This window comes from Pseudochaenichthys georgianus, chromosome 1 (assembly GCF_902827115.2).
Source record: "Pseudochaenichthys georgianus chromosome 1, fPseGeo1.2, whole genome shotgun sequence".
Taxonomy (NCBI): domain Eukaryota; kingdom Metazoa; phylum Chordata; class Actinopteri; order Perciformes; family Channichthyidae; genus Pseudochaenichthys; species Pseudochaenichthys georgianus.
Genome location: NC_047503.1, coordinates 35,574,840 through 35,595,629, shown reverse-complemented (window position 1 = coordinate 35,595,629; position 20,790 = coordinate 35,574,840). Strand labels below are relative to the sequence as shown.

The 20,790-nt window shown below is 43.0% G+C and overlaps 1 protein-coding gene across 7 annotated transcripts in view; it reads left to right on the top strand.

Annotated features, from left to right (window-relative positions):
• Positions 1 to 19,044, top strand: part of fat1a (FAT atypical cadherin 1a) — a 65,719-nt gene extending 46,675 nt beyond the window's left edge. For 2 of the 7 annotated variants that reach the window (XM_034085449.2, XM_034085434.2), the window contains 17 exons: positions 1,023 to 1,256; positions 3,750 to 4,136; positions 4,897 to 5,111; positions 6,541 to 6,678; positions 6,872 to 7,015; positions 8,103 to 8,300; positions 8,944 to 9,537; positions 9,947 to 10,169; positions 10,254 to 10,385; positions 10,525 to 10,682; positions 11,433 to 11,901; positions 12,970 to 13,123; positions 13,490 to 13,600; positions 13,729 to 14,372; positions 14,917 to 15,054; positions 16,447 to 16,482; positions 17,506 to 19,044. In XM_034085449.2, the coding sequence (XP_033941340.1) occupies positions 1,023 to 1,256; positions 3,750 to 4,136; positions 4,897 to 5,111; positions 6,541 to 6,678; positions 6,872 to 7,015; positions 8,103 to 8,300; positions 8,944 to 9,537; positions 9,947 to 10,169; positions 10,254 to 10,385; positions 10,525 to 10,682; positions 11,433 to 11,901; positions 12,970 to 13,123; positions 13,490 to 13,600; positions 13,729 to 14,372; positions 14,917 to 15,054; positions 16,447 to 16,482; positions 17,506 to 18,176 (4,646 nt within the window). In that variant the 3' untranslated portion in view covers positions 18,177 to 19,044. The other 5 variants (XM_034085458.2, XM_034085442.2, XR_004552318.2 and 2 more) reach the window with 4 other exon arrangements.
• The last annotated feature ends 1,746 nt before the right edge of the window (positions 19,045 to 20,790 follow it).

Here is a 20,790-nt window from a genome sequence, read left to right as displayed (position 1 = left end):
CCTCTGAAATAAGTGTGTGTATCTAGTGAATCATTATTAGCTATAGTGGAGGCAAGTGTGTTTTCTTTGTGCCCAGTTGTTTTACTTATTTATTTTTAAATCAGCCAGGAACATTTCCTTGCAAGGTAGCTGAAAGACCCTTAGTGGCATAGCATACAAAATGGTGCACTTAAATTGAATTTATGACTGTTATACTTCTTGCCTGCTATTCAATTCTTCTGGGAGACCCGCTAAATCAGAGATTCCATCTGGCACCTCGGGAGAAAGAAATAAAAACGTTGCCAGTTAATCACCACCAACCTGTTTTTAAAAGAAATGCCAAGTTAAAAGCATGGGAGGACAACACAAACTAAGCCACATTTAAACACAATACATTAATTACATTAATTACAACACATTACATCTGCTGCTGCGTAGAATCCTTAAGTAACGGCAACATTCGGCCTCGATATGCTAAGAGACTGACACCAAGGCAACAATACTATCAAGCTGTCTTTTGGCAACGCTCAAATTTGAGTTTCAACCAGCAGTACTAATGTTATGGAGCGAGGATGTTCTTTTTTTCTTCTTCAGTTCTTACAAGTAGGATTATTGCAGATGAGAACCACCAAGAGGCTCTGGAGTTTTCCAAAGAGGTTGTGGTAATGTTGGCTGCCTCGCCTCCCAGGATACTTCCAAGCTGCTCTTAGCTGCCAAATCTGATGGTTTCCTCCATCCCCCCCCCCACTCTCTGTGCCATTTTCTCGGGCTTGAATTACTTATGTATTCCCCTCTTCTCTCTTTTCAAAGCCATCAGTTGTTTGGATGTGTTTTACTTGGTTAGTAGACAGCATACAAGGGGGCCATTGTGCTTTAAGAGTATACATGGTTTTGTCTTCTTACACATAAACTCCATTTCATCTTCATTGTCTTCATCTTATGACTGTTTGTAACATGAAAGGATTTTTCATTATTCTTTAAATGGAAAATGAGATCTCCCAAAAGAGTGTATTTTGCTCAAAATGGTTCTGTCTCACCTTCAGGGGAGCTGAAGACGTTACAGCCCCTCGATCGAGAGGAGCAGGTCGAGCACAGGTTCAGAGTGCGGGCGGTGGACGGAGGAGGGCGGTACTGTGAGGCTGACATCCACATCACTGTGGACGATGTCAACGACAACACGCCTCAGTTCTCATCTGAAATCTACACCATCACAGTCTTCGAGAACACAGAGACGGGCACATTCGTGGCAAAACTGCTGGCAAACGATATCGATACTGGTGAGTTTATTTGCTTGCACAGTGTAAACATGACTTTGTACTTGAGTCTATCAGTCCAATGTACTATCAGTTCATTACCACAAGAAAAAATGAAATTTACACCAAGGCATGGGAATACATTTTCTACCAATGTCAGCTAAGAACAACCCCCCCCCATTTTCTGTTGATCCACCTCTCAAGCTCTCTTTTTTTTACACAGCTTTATGCAGCTTACAATGATAACAGGCAGATATAACACTAACATTTTTTAATTTTCCAATAATTGGTCCGAAGATATGTATGTATGTATCGACCACCCCCTCAAGTCTTTAAATGCTGAGTATCACTAACTGTCGCCCTGTATACGTAGTTTCAACATGTAAAATAATCCAAATTTGACAGGCTTACTGTGCTTACTTACCGGGAGGTCCATGACTGGACAACATTTAATATTAAAGCTATGTTTTAGATACAGTTTTGTGAGCTGTTGCTTGTCACAAATACCTTAACGTTGAAATTGCAAAATGCACACAAAGACATTACTCAGGCAAAAAAAAAAAACACTTATAAAATGTTCCTGTATCATAGTATCAATTTTCCTCTCGGCTAAATGCTGACTCACAATAGACTGGTTATTATCTTTCCTTTATACCACTGCATTACACTAAATGGCAAGAGGGAGGGATAACAAATGTGGAATTTCATGAATGATCAACCCCCCAAATTAAAAGCTCCATTACACTCTAATGAAATTCCTCTCTCTTCGAGCTGAATTCTCAAAAGGGCTGATGCAATTTTCTATTTGCATGGTGCGAAGCCACAGGGTCACATATATTTGTCTCCGGTATCTTTACCTTTTCTGCAAGCATTGCCAACCGCTGAGCAGCTCACATGTGGGTAAGACTGGGAAGTTCAACATGCAGTCAAACAGTAATGTAAACTCCTGGAGACTTTAACAGGAAACCATTGGACCTGTCTTTCAAGATTAAACCTTTAGTTTAGCAGGAACCACCCTAACCTGTACACTGTCAGAGAATCAACGCCCTCTGTTTCCTATCCTGGGTGACAGCTCGAGGTGATAGAATTGGGTCTGCTTAGAGAGACACTTTAAATGGTGAATGGAGAGTGCCGGGATTAAGAAATGTTCTCCCCCGAGGCTTTGTTGGAATGTAATTTTCTTCACATTTTCAAATATCTAGGATAAGGGTACTTGAAGGAGGCTCTGAGAAAATAAGGTGCTTCCTGCAGTTTAGCCAGGGGCAATAATTATTTAGAGTTGCACTGAGTGTAGCAGAGTTCTTTTTATTTGTCTTTCTAGTATTTCTTTAGCACAACTGGTGAGTCCCCAGCAACATGTGAGGCATTCAAGAAGAATTAGACATTGTAGCTTTGACCCAGTTCAGTCAGGCTCTCAGCAGTAAACATCAACATATGAAGCCTAATGTCACTCTCCTACGAAGAGAAAATATTTGCTTTATCTTCCATCGATATTTGACTCTGGTATCTATGCAAGGACACATTCTTGGCACTGGCTGCTGTGTGCTGCTGTCTCAATAATCCACCTGCCTATTTGGCTGGAATATGTTTGTTACTTACCCACATTACTGCAGTAAGGAGTTGTGTCAGTGCAAGATCAGTGTAGAGCTAGCATGTTTGCTTTTAGCTATATAACCATGACATTGTCTTTAAAATAGGGCTGCAACTGAGAACCATTTAGCATTCTCTTTAAACATTTAGAACGCCCATTAAAAGTGTATCCCTGTTTTATTCACCACGTATCTCAAACTCAAAGATATTAAGTTTACTATCATGTATGACAAAGAAGGGGCTGATTCATTATCCATCCATCCACTCAGCAGCATCCAACTCTACTTTCATATTAAACATTCCAGTTTTGAGATTATAGTGAGCATATTAGGGGACATAGCCAATTGAAATTCAGCACAATTACTTAACCACCATTAAGTAGTTGTCCCAAGGGTGATCAGACCAGATAAAAGTGATGGGAAACCATATAAGCAGGGCTCTTGTGGTAGTCTCCAGCTTGATAATGAGATCCACAGAGGACTGGGGCACTTACCTGATAAATGGGAATATAATAGCGTATTCCAAATGGGGGCCACCTGCAGAAAGGCATTATGATTATTATTATGATCCGTCTCTGTCTTGTTGCTCGGAGCGTCCTGCTAGTGGGAGGACATGAGTTATGAGGATGGTATGGATTAGACGTTTACAGCTCCTGTTTATCAGAGGTTTCGTGAAAGATGGATGTGTCGGAATGAAAATAAAGGGAGACGGTTTTAATCATTCGAGAATCAATACATCAATATAAGAATCAATGTGCTTGTTACGCCCTGTACTTAAGGGAGTATTTCTGTTGATGTGGCTATTCATCTTTTTCCGTGAAGATAACATTTTACTCAGCAGTATAATCGCTGAGATGAGGGAACAGGGACAGGGAGGATTGTCAAAGTCACTAAAAAAAAAAAAACTTAATTCTCCTTTTTATCTCAGGTCTTAACAGCGACATCCTCTACTCATTGGTCGATTCCGCTGAAGGATTCTTCTCAATTGACGAGCACACCGGCGTTATGAGTCTGGAGCGCCCCCTGGACCGAGAGGTGCAGTCCACATACGAGCTGAAGGCCCGGGCCAGTGACCAGGGCTCCCCACGTCTGTCCTCTCTGTGCCACGTGCTGATCTCCGTCCTGGACATCAACGACAATCCGCCAGTCTTTGAGCACCGTGAATACATGGCTACCCTGTCTGAGGATGTGACGGTGGGCACACAGGTGCTCAGAGTGCAGGCAGCGAGCCGGGACACGGATGCTAACGGAGAGATCTCTTACGGCATCATCAGCGGAAACGAGCACGGCATGTTCAGCGTTGACCCTCGCACCGGTATGTGGTAGCAGGAAACAGATGGCTTTCTTTTCCATAATCTCTTAGCTCAGCTTTTACTGTGCTCTCCGGGTGTGGCCCTATACTGATATTGACTGTTTTAATGAGGGATTAAATATTGATATCATGGAAATCATAGACAATTATTAATATCGGGTAAATATAACATGGCCTCTTGAATCATTTCTGTCCTTCAGTTCTTGCTTTTTGTCATCCCTTATAATGCCATTATATACAGTTGTGTTTATGGACTCTCTTTCTAGTAGTTTGAGTCTAATTCTCTCACAAAAAAGAGACAGAACACACAATTAAATTTATTTAAATAAGGATTGACCTAATAGCATTACTATAATTATTATTTTTTAACTTTAATTTTCTAAAGATTCAATACCATGATTTATTTTGGCCGTGATAATCATGCTGTGGACATCTGATATCTAACTATGCTCTTAGCTATCTGCCTATCAGGTGTGTAAAAAAAAAGTAGTATTAACTCCAATCCAATTATATTTAATATCAAATTCTAAAAAAAGAATCAAAGGATTCTTTCTGTGTTCTAGCTTCAAGAAGAGCAGCTGAGCAATGCATGACTTTTGAATTTCAAATAAATCCACTTACTAAAATACAAAGAAGCTCATTGTTTGTCGTCAAATTGATTTCCTTTTTTGGTTTCACAGATGTTTTATTTATTTAAGTATTAACGTTTGGATTCTTGTGACAGGACATCCTCTCTGACTTTCCGCCGTCTCTTTGTCCTCAGGTGATGTCTTTGTGATCGAGCCGCTGGACTACGAGGTCTCCCATGAATACTACATCACTGTAGAGGCTACAGATGGTGGCTCACCGCCGCTCAGCGACATGGCCACTGTGAACATCAACCTGACCGATGTCAACGACAACACACCCGTGTTCAGCCAGGAGATCTACACCGCCGTCGTCAGTGAGGACGCGGAGCTGGGGAAGACTGTGATGGCGGTGAGAATAAACATCCCATCTTTAGGGACATGTTTAAATATAATAGTTGGTTGTTGTGGAGCAGCATCCCATAATTACTATAACGTTACATGCAAGGCGAAATACATTTTTCATCACTGTCTCTTTTAATTTTCCTCCAGCCAGATGTGTCAGTTTGTTCATTTACTCGCTCACAGCCTTCCTCCTCTCTGCCCATTACTCACTGCTTACACTATCACACATCTGCACCTGTGGCAAATCACCATCTGGTGGCACAGCTAAATTAGTAACTGCTCTTCAAGCTCACTGCACCCCTGTTCTCGTGCATTATCTGACACACATGCTCAAACTGTTTAATTGAAAGGCATTTGACTCATTAAGCCTCCGTCCTAGATAAGGCATCGTCTTCACCTTTTCCATGTTCAATTTTCTCTCCGTCTATTTCTGTCCAACCCCGCAGCACACCACCACTCCTCCTCCTCCCGTAATAAAAGACCCCTGCTTATGGCCATTTGTCTGTGTGCCTAATGTACCTGAATATAAATGATATATCTGGAAATTAGATTTTAATACGTGCTATTGTCTCATACTTGTAAATCTTCCCTGTCTGCTGATTTCCCCGGGGACCCCTTTCAATATGTGACGCTTGGTGGGTTTTAAGACTGTGTGTGAGTAACTGTGTTTGTTCTGGAGGAGGATGCACAGGAGAAAGGAAAGGTTGTTAACATCTGTATGATGTTGTGATAGCCGTGCACAACTCATTAATATGAATCTTCTCATCATAATTTATTCAGCTGATTATATTTTTCGATAAACAGATTATTTGTTTTGTAAATAACGAAGAGAAGTGCAGATTCCCAGACCCCAATGTGCTGTCAGATAATCTGAGTAATTGAAGAAACTGGGACAGGAACATTTTTGGCATTTAGCTTCAAAAATTACTCAAATTATTGATTTGATTAATTTCTGTTGATCCACTAATGCAGTGAAATAGTGCTTTAAAAGTCAGATTTTGAAATTCAAATGTATTTCTGTAAAATTATACATATATTATAAGTAAAAAAACCTATTAGAAACCATGTGGGTGGATTTTTAATAAATCCACCCACAGTCATCAGATGTTCTGTCAAATGTTGTTAAATCCTGATTGGTTCGTGGAATTAAATATAGGATCATGGTTTTTCACAGATGATTCCCACCCACTTAAAACTGATAAAGACCACTGACACAATGACAAGTGTACCCTCCCACCAATCAACCAGATGTCTTCTTAATCTGGAAGATCATTTTGTGTCCATGCAAGAACGATCGATGATAGTATGAAGCTGGTTGAGACATTATTTTGTACAGTCTGTAACACCCATGTTAACCTAACATTCACACGTTGAATTGTCATGTTAATCCATTTTCCAGAATCAGTGATTGATTGTTGTTTTTGATTGATTTAAAGGTGATGGCAGAAGATGTCGACGGACCTTCTTTCAATCGCGTGCGCTACTTCATCGTGGACGGCAACCAGGGCAGCCCCTTCACCATCGATCCGGTCAGAGGAGAGCTTAAAGTCGCTCGCCAGCTGGACAGAGAGCGAGTAAGAGAAACAACAGATGCAATGCTGAGTGTTCACATAGTTTAATCCACTGTGGGGCTAATGGCACTCTATGCAGAATCCAATCAGTCATGTCAGGCCTAATAGCGAAGCTTGTTTACTGATCTCCGCTGCATTATTGCTTACAAAAGCAGCCTTGCCTATGTATGGTAATTATTCTCCCCGTGTTTCTCAGACCTCAGGGTTCACTCTGATGGTGGTTGCCTCAGACAACGGGGCCAACGCTCTCTCCAGCAGCGCCATGATCAACATCGACATCTCAGACGTCAACGACAACCCACCGCTGTTCTCCCAGGCCAACTACAGCCTCATCATCCAGGTGAGAGGGGGCGGAGAGGGGGCGGAGAGGTCAGCGAAGATGGCTGATTAAAGGTGTAGAGGATGAGAAAGAGGTCGATGGAAAGGAAGTAAGAGAGGAGCAGCAGGGGGGATTGCAGTGGACACAGAGAAAGGGATTAACAGGGAGGAATAATGGGAGACTGTGCGACTTGAATGTCAAGAAGCAAGTCGGATGTTGGAGCAAGAACAGAGGTAGGGGAGAGAGGAGGGAGGAGGGGGAGGGAATCCAAAGACAGAGGATGCATCTTAAGTATGAGAATTAAGATAAGGGAATACATGGGAAATGCTGTGAGGCAGGAGTGATGAAGAGAGGAAATGTGCAAGATACTGAGCTGTACTCGGTTCACTGGAGAGAAGTGAAAGAGTGTTGAAATGAAAATAATTAAGCGAGATGCATTTGTAATACAGTTTAGGACAGAAATCATGATTCCAAAGATAGAGGATTTATTTCTAATGTTCCTTTCTGCTTATTGTGCGGAGGCGTCGCACACACAGCTCGAGTACTTACTAATGAAACATTGTTTTGCCTCAAAAGAAATCCTAACCGCCTTTATTTGACTTATTATGGATCCCCGATCAAAGTAAAGCACAAATGCACTCCTAAAAGATCAAGTAAGCAACACAAAGCACACTGTTCACAACACCAGGAGCATTAGGAGTTGTTTGAGCATAACACTGAGTTTCAGGACTTGCATTACAAGGGACAGATCTGAAGACCAATCAGGGACACACAACACGAGAGAGGAAGCCTTCCTTTTCTGAAGATAAAGTCGTCTGTTAACCTGCCCAAATCTTTGAGGCAATTATAATCAGTGTTTAGATATCAGCAATGAATCAAATGATTCTGTGTGGTGCGATCAGTCGTATTTAGTTGATTACAATTAGAGAAGCTTACGTTTTCCCAATTTGTAGCTTTACAAATATTCAGTTATGTAATAGTCTCCGTTACGTTTCCTCTCGAACCGTGCAATTCTTACATTTTGCAAAACATTGTAGAGATGAAGAGCATCAGGTGAGCCACCTCCTCTCTCGACAAACATTACACATGCCTCTCTTGAATCCCACAGGAGAACCGACCAAAAGGCACAAGTGTTCTCCAGCTCACCGTAACCGATCGGGACGCTTCCCACAACGGCCCACCTTTCACCTTCGCCATCGTGGATGGGAATGAGGGCGATGCTTTCCACATCAATCAGCAGGGAGCTTTAGTGGCCGTGGGAGCGCTGAATAGGAAAAGTACAGAACACTACCTACTGCAAGCTCAGGTGAGTCACAGCGCACAGGAGAAACCGCAGTTGAGAGGTTGTATTGATTTAACCGTCAAGGCATAGCAACCTGATCTATTTGTCTTTCTTCTGTTCTCTGTCATGCTCATTGATATCTCCTTACATCCCAACACTAGTTAATGTTCGTCTCTCCATCTTTTAAACACGTTCTAAATAAAGCTTTTAACCTTGCAAACAACTGTCTGTAAGATGCTGAAGTGGAATAGGCATACATCAAAGCTGCGGCATGGGAGTAAATCTCAAAGGAGAATAACAAATCAAAGACATTTGCTTTGAGTTGGCAGGATCGCATGTGTTGCTGGGTGTTGATGTGTCACTTTAGCTGAAAAAAAGAAAAAAAAAAGAGTGGGCAGATGGGATATGAAATGTAAGTGTGATGTCTTGTTACACGAGATGCACACTCACGTTTGAGTCATAGTTGTTTTTTTGAACCGATGACCATCCCTGTGAGAGTGTGCTTGATGAAATGCATGAACTGTAGATGTTTTAATATGCAGAGCACCAACAGTGTCTAGATGTGGTTTAACTTATCAGTGGAAGAGCTTGATTGCCCTCTGCTGTTGGAAAAAGAAAGCTTTCAGACAAAAACTAACACTGATCATTTTCTTCTCTCCATATCCAGGTGTCAGACAGTGGCAAACCTCAGCTCCTTTCCACCGCCTTCATCAGTGTGCGAATAATCGAGGAGAGCGTCTACCCTCCTGCCATCCTTCCACTGGATATCTTTGTCACCACCGCGGGCGACGAATACCCCGGAGGTGTCCTGGGCAAGATCCACGCCACCGACCAGGACATCTACGACACACTCTCCTACAGCCTCGCCCCTTCCTCCTCCTCATCGGACGACAGTGGAGCCCTGTTTTCAGTGTCCGCCTCCGATGGTAAAGTCATCGCCCTGCGCCCCCTCGATGTGGGTCACTACCCTCTCAACGTGACGGTGACCGACGAGCGCTTCACCACGGCGGCTGACGTCACCGTGCACGTCAGACAGGCAACACGTCAGGCTCTGGACAACTCCATTGCCGTGCGCTTTGCTAATATCGCCCCTGAGGAATTCATCGGGGACTTCTGGCGTAACTTCCAGCGGGCACTGAGGAACATCGCAGGGGTCCGGAGGAGTGAGGTGCAGCTGGTGAGCCTGCAGCCTTCAGAGCACGGAGACCTGGACGTGCTGCTGGCTTTAGAGAGGTCCGGCACCCCCTACCAATCTCAGGAGGTGAGAACGGCTATGCTAACATTTGATGGTCATTGATAGTTAATGGTACAAAATATGGCCGGGAAATGTAGTGTACGATATCGTATCATGAGACAAGATATCATAGATTTTTGATATCGTAACATTTTAAGTATTTTCTATTTTAAAGGCTACATTACAGTACAGTGATGTAATTTCCTGAATGTCGTCATTATTTCCACTTTATTTAGACTTTTTCATTGCTAAAATATCTTTCAATATTGTTTCATAGTTATTTGGCTATAAATACTGTGATATATGGTTTTCTTTATACAACCCAACCCTAGTAAAGAATTGTTAAATCAAATAATTATCTAGTCCAAAAAGTTTCAAAGATGTCAGTTTTTAAAGACATAAAAAAGAGAAAAGCTGATTATTCTTGTGTTTTCAGGTGGTCTTCCGTAAGCTGAACTCCTCTGCGGCTGTGATCGAGGAGATGACGGGCGTTCGGATCGTGCGGGTGGTGCAGAAGCTGTGCGCGGGGTTGGACTGCCCGTTAAGCTTCTGCGACGAGGTCATCTCCCTGGACAAGAGCACGATGTCCACATACAGCACGGCTCGCCTCAGCTTCGTCTCACCGAGACACCTGAGAACCGCCACCTGCCAGTGTGAAGGTAGGCTCATTAACCACACACAGATTTACACATTCACTGTCTGTTAGAGACGCCTGATCTGACTGGAAGTGTGTTGTCGTTTAGGTGGCACATGTCCCATGGTGAACAACCTGTGTGAGAACAGCCCCTGTCCTGAGGGAATGGAGTGTGTGGCAGATCCTAAAGAAGCCGTGTACAGCTGTGTGTGTCCAGAGGACAAAAAGGGCAAGTGCTCCGGTAAGACCACCCACCTATTAATCTCTGTTTCCAGATATCGTTATCTCTTCCCTATCTCCAGGGAGTAATGATGACAATAATGTAAAAGCTGCATGCCTGTCCCACATCTTCTTGATTCATGTCTCTCACTTCCTGTCAGATGGCAACTCCCTGACATTCAGCGGCAGCGGCTATGTGAAGTACCTTCTGATGGAGAATGAGAACAAGGAGCTGATGAAACTCTCCCTGAGGATCAGGACCTTCTCCACTCATGCTACTGTCATGTATGCGAAAGGAACAGACTACAGCATCCTCGAGGTGTGTGTGTGTGAATATATTTGCCTTGCCTTATTGCTCAGACGTGCATTTATTCCTTCAGAGTCTTCAAAACTGATAACCTTCCTTATCATAATTAAGTCTAGACTGACTGTACCTCCGTTTTACCACTCAGCATTTCCATATCAGAAGGGCTTAATAAACACAAACTGACCCGCCCTCCCATGAGACCACCCAGCCATGTGTACCAATCAACTGTTCTGAAGGGTTCAAAAAGCCTTTTTAAACCCCCCGTTCACATGAGGGACGGTGGGAATGTGGTGGTGGGTTGAAAAAAGCTCCTCACACACAGGAGCTATTTTAGTTCTGGGAGGGAAGCAGAAAGTTGTTTTCCACACATTCCTTCGAGTCTGTCTCTGATAGCAGTTTGCATGCCAGACCTTAGACTCAAAACCTGGCTGGCTATGAGACAGTTATTGTTTAGCCATGTGAGGCTTTAAATAACTTTTAATTATTTTATTTAGAGACATCAACTTACAGCGTTTTATAAAGATGCCTTTCTGCACAGCTTGTTGAAATTGGGTTGTTCCTTTAATGAATTATTGATGCACACTGCACACTTTTCTGATAGGAAGTGATTTATGACATTTGTCACATATTGATTTATAACAGTGCCTTCATAATTCTAATCTTGTGTTGATCAAGATGAGAAACAGAGAACACAAATTCTGAAACTAGAAGCTTTGGCGTATGCTGAATGTTCATCATGTTCTAACTTTGTATTTCTGACAGATTGTGAACGGCCGTCTGCAGTATAAGTTTGACTGCGGCAGTGGCCCCGGCCTCGTGTCTGTGCACAGCGCTCAGATCAACGACGGGGAGTGGCACACTCTCACACTGGAGGTGGATGGTAACTACGCCAAGCTGGTGCTGGACCGGGTGCACGCCGCCTCAGGCACAGCACCGGGCACCCTGAGGACCCTCAACCTCGACAACAGCATTTATTTCGGCGGGCATGTACGCCAGCTGGCCTCGGCTCGCCACGGCCGCAGCCTGCCCGTCACCAACGGGCTGCGCGGCTGCATGGAGGCCATCAGCCTGAACGGCCAGGAGCTGCCTCTGAACACCAAGGCTCAGCGGGCCCACGCCGTGCTGGAGGACCTCGTGGACGTGAGCCCAGGCTGTGCCCTCGCACCTGCAGAGAGCTGCTCCAGCAACCCCTGTAGCAACGGGGGGGTCTGTGCCTCGCTGCCTAACGGAGGTACATCCTGCTCAGCTCATTGCACTCACGTTCTCACCCGGGTGGCTTTAGTTAAATTGATAAACTGTGTAAAGGGTGAATGAGATTATAAACTAGTCATTTTTCTAGTCAGTTCTCACTTTTATTAATGTAGTCTATTATTATGTATTGACTTAATGAGCTTTTGCAAGTAAATCAAGTTATGGTATTATTGGTTGGACGTAACAAGTCATCTCAAGATCTGGATTATTGTGTGAATATTCTTCTCTATTTTGACATTTTGTGAACTGAACTTTTCAAAAGATGGTCTACAAAGACAATGATAAAGAGACCAATGCAGCCATACTATGCCTTTGCTCTTGTTTGTATAAATAGTGTGAGTTTAGTATTCGAAGCACCACTGTGTATAACAACACAGTTAGGCAGCACAATAAAGAGCCTCTACAAAAGACCAACGTTTGTGATAAAGGTAGACTTAGAGTGGTTGTATTGGACTGGAATTAGTTCAATTAGTTGTATCTGAACATTATTACATTTCTCCGTGAGATTAAGGAGTTTTAATTATTCACTAAATTACTCATCTGATCATATAACAGAGCTTATGTTCTGCCACCTGAGAACAGGTGTATCAGCTGGGAAGGTGAATCTGTTCGTATCTAAGGCAGGCTATTAGAGAGGCCTCTTCTATCAGTTTTGTGCGACCTCTCCCTGTTATCTGATGCGTCTGCTTGCAGTGTTAATTTGCAGTAAGTGCTGTTTGCTGTTAATGCAAACTCAACAGTTCTGCATCAGTTCACATTAAAAACTTGCCAGTGGTTCAGGGGGCATAATCCCTCACCGTCCCTACGAGGCTTTTCTGCTAAATCTGCAGCTCAGTTTGAAAAGAAAGAACAAACTCTAAACAGCGTGGTGAGCACAACATTGTACTATTGGAATTAATGTAAATTATGCAAAGTAAACCATTAAAATAAAAACAACAGTACAATTCAGTCCACCCCAGCAATTATTTCCTAACAGGCGTTGTTGTGATGAATTACAGGTGTTTAACAACGTCAATAAATGAATACGTCTTTTATTTGTATTCCACAGGCTACTTCTGTAAGTGTCCTGCCTCCTTCATGGGCACCCACTGTGAGATTGGCCTGAGCCCCTGTGCCTCCAACCCCTGCCTGTACGGGGGCACCTGTGTCCCTCGAGCAGGCGACATCTTCTGCCAGTGCAGAGGACAGTACTCAGGACAAAGGTACAGCCATCTTATCCGTCACATTTTAAAAACAAGAAGTACACATTTGACCACAAGCATGCTATGGCACTAGATTGATGGATATCATTTTGCATGTATGCCTGGGTGATGATGATCATGTGATGAAGTTAATACTTTAAACACATCATGTAATTCTAATTTTATATTAACACTCACATATTGCATTTTGAATCTTTGAGTAAGACCTGCATTTCAAGTTAGAGACCGGTGATCAGCTATTATAAATGATGTCTGATCCATTATTTTACACCTTGTAAATCCGTCAGCAAGATAAAATGTAGGTTTTCAAAAAACACGTCTTCCTATATTTTGTAGTTTTCTTACGTAAGCTTGTTTTGTATTCAGGTGCCAGTTGGGACCGTACTGCAGAGATAACCCCTGTAAAAACAGCGGGAAGTGTATCGACAGCCTGGACGGTCCAGTGTGTGAGTGTGAAGTCGGTTTCCAGGGAGAAAGGTACGTACATTTTGAATTCAAACCCATGAACTGATCTCACTAAATGCTTTATATCTCCGGCTAGACAGTCTGATCTCCTGTATCAGCAGTTTGTAACACACAGCACTGAACTCTGATGTGTTCTTCAGGTGCCTGAGCGACGTAGACGAGTGCATCAAGAACCCCTGCTCCAACGGAGGCCAGTGCCAGAACACATACGGCTCGTACACATGCAACTGCTCGCTGGGATTCAACGGACACATGTGCGAACTCCGCGCCGAGGTCCGCAATGACTTCGTCTCCACTTCCTGGAACATCGGTCTGGAGGAGGTGATCGGCATCGTGGTGTTTGTGTCCAGCATCTTCATCCTGGTCCTCCTCTTCATCATCATCCGCAAGAAGGCCTGTCGCAGAAGGTCCAAGCACAACGACGACAACAAACATCTGGCCAGTCCCAACACGCCTCACTCCTTCCTACAGAGACCGTACTTCGACGTCAAACTCAACAAGAACATCTACTCCGACATCCCCCCCCAGGTCCCCGTGAGGCCCATCTCCTACACTCCCAGCATTCCAAGCGACTCGAGGAACAACCTGGACAGGAATTCATTCGAGGGCTCAGCCATCCCGGAGCACCCTGAGTTCAGCACCTTCAACCCGGACACTGTGCACGGGCACCGCAAGACCGTGGCCGTGTGCAGCGTCGCCCCCAACCTCCCCCCCCCCCCTGGCTCCAACTCCGTCTCAGACAGCGACTCCATCCAGAAGCCAAACTGGGACTATGACTATGATGGTAAGTTCTCAATGTTCCTAAAAGTACCCGGTAAAGGATGATGACATTTTTGTACATATAAGAGGAAAAGTAGAAGCAATGCTACATTTGTACACCTCAGGTCAAATCATTTTCAGTTAGTTACTTTGTCTCCATTTTCTTTATACTTTGTACCAAACGATGATCAAACTTGATACAAAATTCAGTAAATTCAAAATGTAATTGAAAGCACATAGTGGTTTTACATATGATCATATATAATGCATTATAAATAACACTTCATAAAATATGTCCTTGTACTTTTTATTGTTTTGCCCATATTGAAATACAAAATGAGACCAGGAAAACTATACTTGAGACTAAAAAAACTATAATATACTTTGAAAATTCCCATAGAAATTGAAAAAAAGCAACATCCTACAAACGAATACTTCCGTCTATGTCTTTTCTATTGTTGCTCATCTATAGACTATTTCAAACACATTGCTTTGCCCTACACAGGAAGTGTTCCTATCTCTTCCATGTGCTTCCATACACTATATTCAGGCTGTGCTTTCTCTTCCAGCTAAAGTGGTGGACTTGGACCCGTGCCTGAGTAAGAAGCCTGCAGAGGACAGCGCCTGTCACCCCTACAACACCCGGGGCAGCATGTCAGAGGTCCAGTCCCTCAGCTCCTTCCAGTCAGAGTCCTGCGATGACAACGGTATGCTGCCACTCAGCGTGTTAAATCTATCTATCTCTTAGGCATCTGAGGAAAACTAACCACATTGCATAGTATAAAAACAGCATATTTTATAACACGTACATGTATGAGATGATATTTTGCATTTGTGATGAGTTTAATCTCTTATTGCCTTTGTTTGATCAGCCTGCAGGGTTCTGCAACAGTTACCTGTGTCTTTGTAGAGCCTTGATGATTTTCTTGCTAACTCTGTTTCTTTGCATGCTCACAATGGATGGACCAACTGGCTCTGGGGTCACATGTTGTTCTCTTTTTCCTTCTGCTGCGGGGCTTCAGCTCCCATATGGATCAAATCAGTCCACAGATCCAGAACAAGGTTTTAAATAGGGGGGTCCAGCCTGTAAGTCCTCAATCACTGCCAGTACAGACGGAAGCATTCACAAAAACATGTGCAGTGTAATTCTCCCGGGGTTACATGTATACGTATTACATACATACAAAAAATACATTCTGACCCTTTTCAAATACTTTTGAATATTTCCTAAACAAGCCATTTCTGTATCCTTCATTTCCCTCAGTTTGTTTTCTAAACACACACTGGCTCTTCTCGGTGTTAGGGTTGGAAATGTGCTCACGTCTCCGGGGAATTTCACTGATTCTTCCATCTGTACTGTGAATGGCACCCGTAGCATCTCAGTATGTTGTTGTTGTGTTATCTTGCACAAACAAAACCAGACCCATACTGTGCCGCCTTCCACCATTGTCTTGTGCCTAGCCAATCCCCCCCCGTGCATTCAGTCACCACGGATAAGTACAAATAAGTGTGTTCAGCAGGGACAGCAACGTGTGTAGGAAGTGTTGATCGTGTTGGCATCAATTCCACCATGCACTTCATTTGTATGTGTTTGTTTTTAAATGATGAAACCATTTGTCCTTATGCTTGATCTCTCCCATCCACTCCCCTTTCTCCTGCCTCTCACAAGCCTCCCTAGTGACGGTAATCCACCTTGTCAACTGTGCTGTTGACACGGTGGAAGGAGAAGGTACTCTTTTATTGCTTCCACCTCCCTTCAGTTTATTCTTGGTGTTGGGATGTGAAGTGCAGGTGAAAGAGCTGCCATTATCTTACACTGACGAACCAAATCCAACCCGTTCTTTTTTTGATTCAGCTGCTAATTAAACAGGCACAGAAGTGTTGCCTTCAAGTCTCAGTCAATAGCTTTGCCAACCTTTGATTGCACACCTCAAGAAGTCGGTTTGAGAAAATGGCAAACCTGTTGTCCATGAATTACCCGTCACTCTCTTTATCATTGTCATGTCTCTCATTTCATTCGTGTTCTTAGCCCATTGTTCTTTCTTCTCAGGTTTTAATGTTCTTTTTTCTCTTTCTCCTCCTCCTTGCCTCATATAAAGAGTTGTTTTTGGCTCATGATCTCAAGAACCCAAGAGGTGACTTTTTACATATTTGTTTGCCTGATGTTCACTGGTGTTGCCCCAATCCCCTCGTCTAACTCTTAACCACTCACCCCAAAGCTTAGTGAGGAAAGGGTTAACTGCTCTGTGAGACACGAGTGCTTTCTGCTTCGCTCCTCTTAAGGTGTTACTGTCTGCCGCTGTACGAGTATTAAAATCATTCCCATGCATGGCTTTGATGCCGGGACAACGTTAGAGAAAATGTTAATCCGAGCATTATATGATTTCACATTTTGCTCAGTAACTAACTGTTAATGTAACCGACTGGATAGGAGTCGCTTGTGTCTGCTTGTCTATGTAAGTTATTTTAATGGTTTGACACAGCATTTACAGTAACTCTTTTTTAGCACTTCTTATACATTTGTTGTATGTGAAAGTGGTTTAGTTATAATCAGTCCCAGTAAATGTTAACTTTCTGGTGAAGGGAAAAAAAATGTTTTGTCTTCATCTTCAATAATTTGACGTATTTCCATGTTGTGGGAAAAGTAATGCAACCAGTTGGATCTAAATCCAATGATAGAAAGATCCAAATATATGATTGGATAGTTTGGAAGTGGGCGTGGCTTAGCTCATATTGTGTTGCCATATGGAACTGTAGATAGAAACTTAGGACTATTGGACACAATGTTAATATATATTTAAGTCCAATGAGATGTTATTTATCAAACACATTTTATTTGTTTATTTTAGGGATAGGAGAAGGAGATTTTGTTATAAAAATACGTTTTGGCTTTTAACAAGATATAATGGAACAAATAACAGGGAGACAATAATAGTGTCAGTGTGCTTAAAGTCTGTGAACGTGCCTGCGCTGTGTTAAAATGTGAAGATAAGTGTTTATTAATGAACAGCTCATTGTGTTGGTGTGATGTATTGTGTAAATGTTGCATGGTGTGGGTTGTTAACATTAACATAATGCCCTATGGTGATAATTGTACTGTTTGAGAGCTTTAGTGCAGAATACTAATACATGTGTTTGGGCTTTTCCTTATCCAACAGGATATCACTGGGACACATCTGATTGGATGCCAAGTGTCCAACTTCCTGGAATCCAGGAGTTTCCACAGTATGAGGTTGTGGAGTCGCCCGCCCCTCTGTACAGCGACCCGAGTGCCATGGACACCGACTACTATCCCGGCGGCTTCGACATCGAGAGCGACTTCCCTCCGCCGCCCGAGGACTACAACGCCAACGACGACCTGCCGCCGCCGCCTTTGCCAGAGTACAGCGACACGCTGAGGCCCATGGGAAGAGAGTTAGACCCGTCTAGGAGCGGTCCGGGCAGCCCGGCCGGGGTCCGTCAGCGCCCGGCCCTGCCCCAGCTGTACAGCCTTAACCAGTACCTGCCGCAGCACGCCTACCCCGGCGAGGGGGGCGACAGCGAGGGCCACGGTGCCACCTCCACCTCAGGCAACACCACTCCGGCCTCCACCATGGGCCCCGGCGGCTACAGAGGGGGCTACCTTTTAGGGTGTAGTCGGGACTTTGACTCGTCAGCTCTGGACAACATGTCCCTGTCCCTGTACACGTCCACAGCCTCCTGCTCGGACATGTCGGCGTGCTGCGAGGAGTCCGAGGCGATGATAAGCGACTACGAGAGCGGCGATGAGGGCCACTTTGAGCGGCTGACCATCCCGGCGCTCGACTCCCAGCAGCACACTGAAGTCTGACACTGGATCCAAACAAAAGTGCCTGAACCCACAGCTACACCTTATGTTAACCCCTCACACACCAAACATGCACAGTATGTGTACACAGAAAACGCAACATACACACATACATACATTCAAACACACAATGAATTGAGTCTACACACGGGGGTTGTTGAGACTGGTTGTGAGGCCAATCGGCTGAGAAGATCTCATGAAGCTATCGGAGAGACTCTGTCCATCTTAATCAGTCCAACTCCTGCCCTTTTACGTTGGCGGTGCCATACTTTATGTAACTTTCATCATGCAGGAAGTGGATTGGCTGAAGGGTCAGGATATGCATCATGAAAAAAAAAAAAAGAATAATTCACAATATCTCTGTTTCAATAAATTCAACCAAGCAAAATCTTTTTCTACAAGTGCTCATTTTCAATGTAAATTTAAATGTACAGTTTTGATTTCAAAGTTTACTAGGTTTTGTAGATATTCTATGCTTTTATTTTCAACAAAAAAGAGTTAAATGGTGTGACATTATCAACCTTACTGTTAAAAAAAGAGTGAGAAGAAAAGAGCGTGGCTTTTCCGAACACAGTGTACTCGTAAATCTTATTGTCTCCTGCTCATTTCAAAAAGGGTCTTCAATGAACGACTGCATATTCTTGTTGTTTTTTAATTTTGTTTGTCTGTACATTTTGACTTTGGAACCTCTTTATTTTTCCACCAAGAAAATAGGACCCAATATATTTATAGTGCAGAGTTATCCATGGACATGTGACTTTTTCAGGTGTCTATGTGTGTGTGAGCAATGCTATGGTCTTGTTAAGGTTTTTATTGAATACTGCCACAAGCTCACGCTTTCCTACTGGCAATAAATTATTCCTAAAAAATATTGAGACTGTCTGTGTGCAATTATTTCTCGACTGTAGTCATGAATGGTTGTAGCGTTAGGCAGTAATGTGGTTGCAATAAAACTTCTGCAGCTGGTATTGTTGGTGTAAAAAGTCATTGATAAATATTTTGAAGCCTTTGAATGTCTCTTTAATTTTTGTTTTTGTGAATGGTGTGTTTATAGATGCAACAATAATTAGCTTTCTCAGAAAGTAGTAGATATTTAATGCAAAATGGTCTGATCAATTCCATTTTTAAAACCCTCTGGATGCACCGTTATCCATCAGATAGTGTCAGCAAGATGATTTAAAGGGGACCTATCATGCAAAAATGCACTTTTTAATGTATTTTATACATCATTATGTGTCAGAAAACAAAACTCTCTTTTCCAAACCCAAATCTTCAAAAAACCGGGGGTTCAACGGAGCTGATCGAGATTTGCGTCCGATAAGACGTAATATCGGATATGTGGGCCATCAGCACTATCAGACGTGTTTTGGACGTAATATGGTCTGTGTTTACATTAGCAAGCATCGCTAACACTCAGAGCTAACCTGTACTGGAGAGAGTATGTGTAAAAAAGCAGGAAATAATAAAAGGAACTCACCTTGTGGTGAACCCGCAAGAGAAAAAAGCATTTGAGAAATAATCCTTGATGTGGCGTTTAATCACGGCAGAATGTAGCTGTATCTGCCAGTAGAATTCTAAGCAGGCATTAGCTCCCCCTCCTGCAGTTCTCCAACAGGGCTGAAATAGAGGGGTATTAGGGATGTCTAAAATGCATGATCTGTTTGGTATTTTGAGCAAAACACATCATAGACATGTTTTTATATACTTTTATATATTTGAGACCCATAATATATGCCTAAAAATAGCACAATTGGAGACCTTTAAATTACATTACATTGCATTTAGCTGACGCTTTTATCCAAAGCGATTTACAATAAGTGCATTCGACCAGGAAGATACAAACTTGAATAAAACAGAATCATATAAGTACATCAGGTTTCATAGAGCCAAAACATTTCAAGTGCTACTCAACTGGCTTTAGATAAGCCAGTCCTTTATTAGTATATACAGTGGGGTAAAAAAGTATTTAGTCAGCCTCAGCCACCAATTGTGCAAGTTCTCCCACTTAAAAAGATGAGAGAGGCCTGTAATTTTCATCCTAGGTACACTTCAACTATGAGAGACAGAATGGGGGGAAATAATCCAGGAAATCACATTGTAGGATTTTTAATGAATGAATTAGTAAATTCCTCGGTAAAATAAGTATTTGGTCACCTACAAACAAACAAGATTTCTGGCTCTCACAGACCTGTAACTTCTTCTTTAAGAGCCTCCTCTGTCATCCACTTGTTAACTGTATTAATGGCACTTGTTTGAACTCATTATCAGTATAAAAGACACCTGTCCACAACCTCAAACAGTCACACTCCAAACTCCACTATGGCCAAGACCAAAGAGCTGTAAAAGGACACCAGAAACAAAATTGTAGACCTGCACCAGGCTGGGAGGACTGCATCTGCAATAGGTAAGCAGCTTGGTGTGAAGAAATCAACTGTGGGAGCAATTATTAGAAGATGGCAGACATACAAGACCACTGATAATCTCCCTCGATCTGGGGCTCCACGCAAGATCTCACCCCGTGGGGTCAAAATGATCACAAGAACGGTGAGCAAAAATCCCAGAACCACACGGGGGGACCTAGTCAATGACCTGCAGAGAGCTGGGACCAAAGTAACAA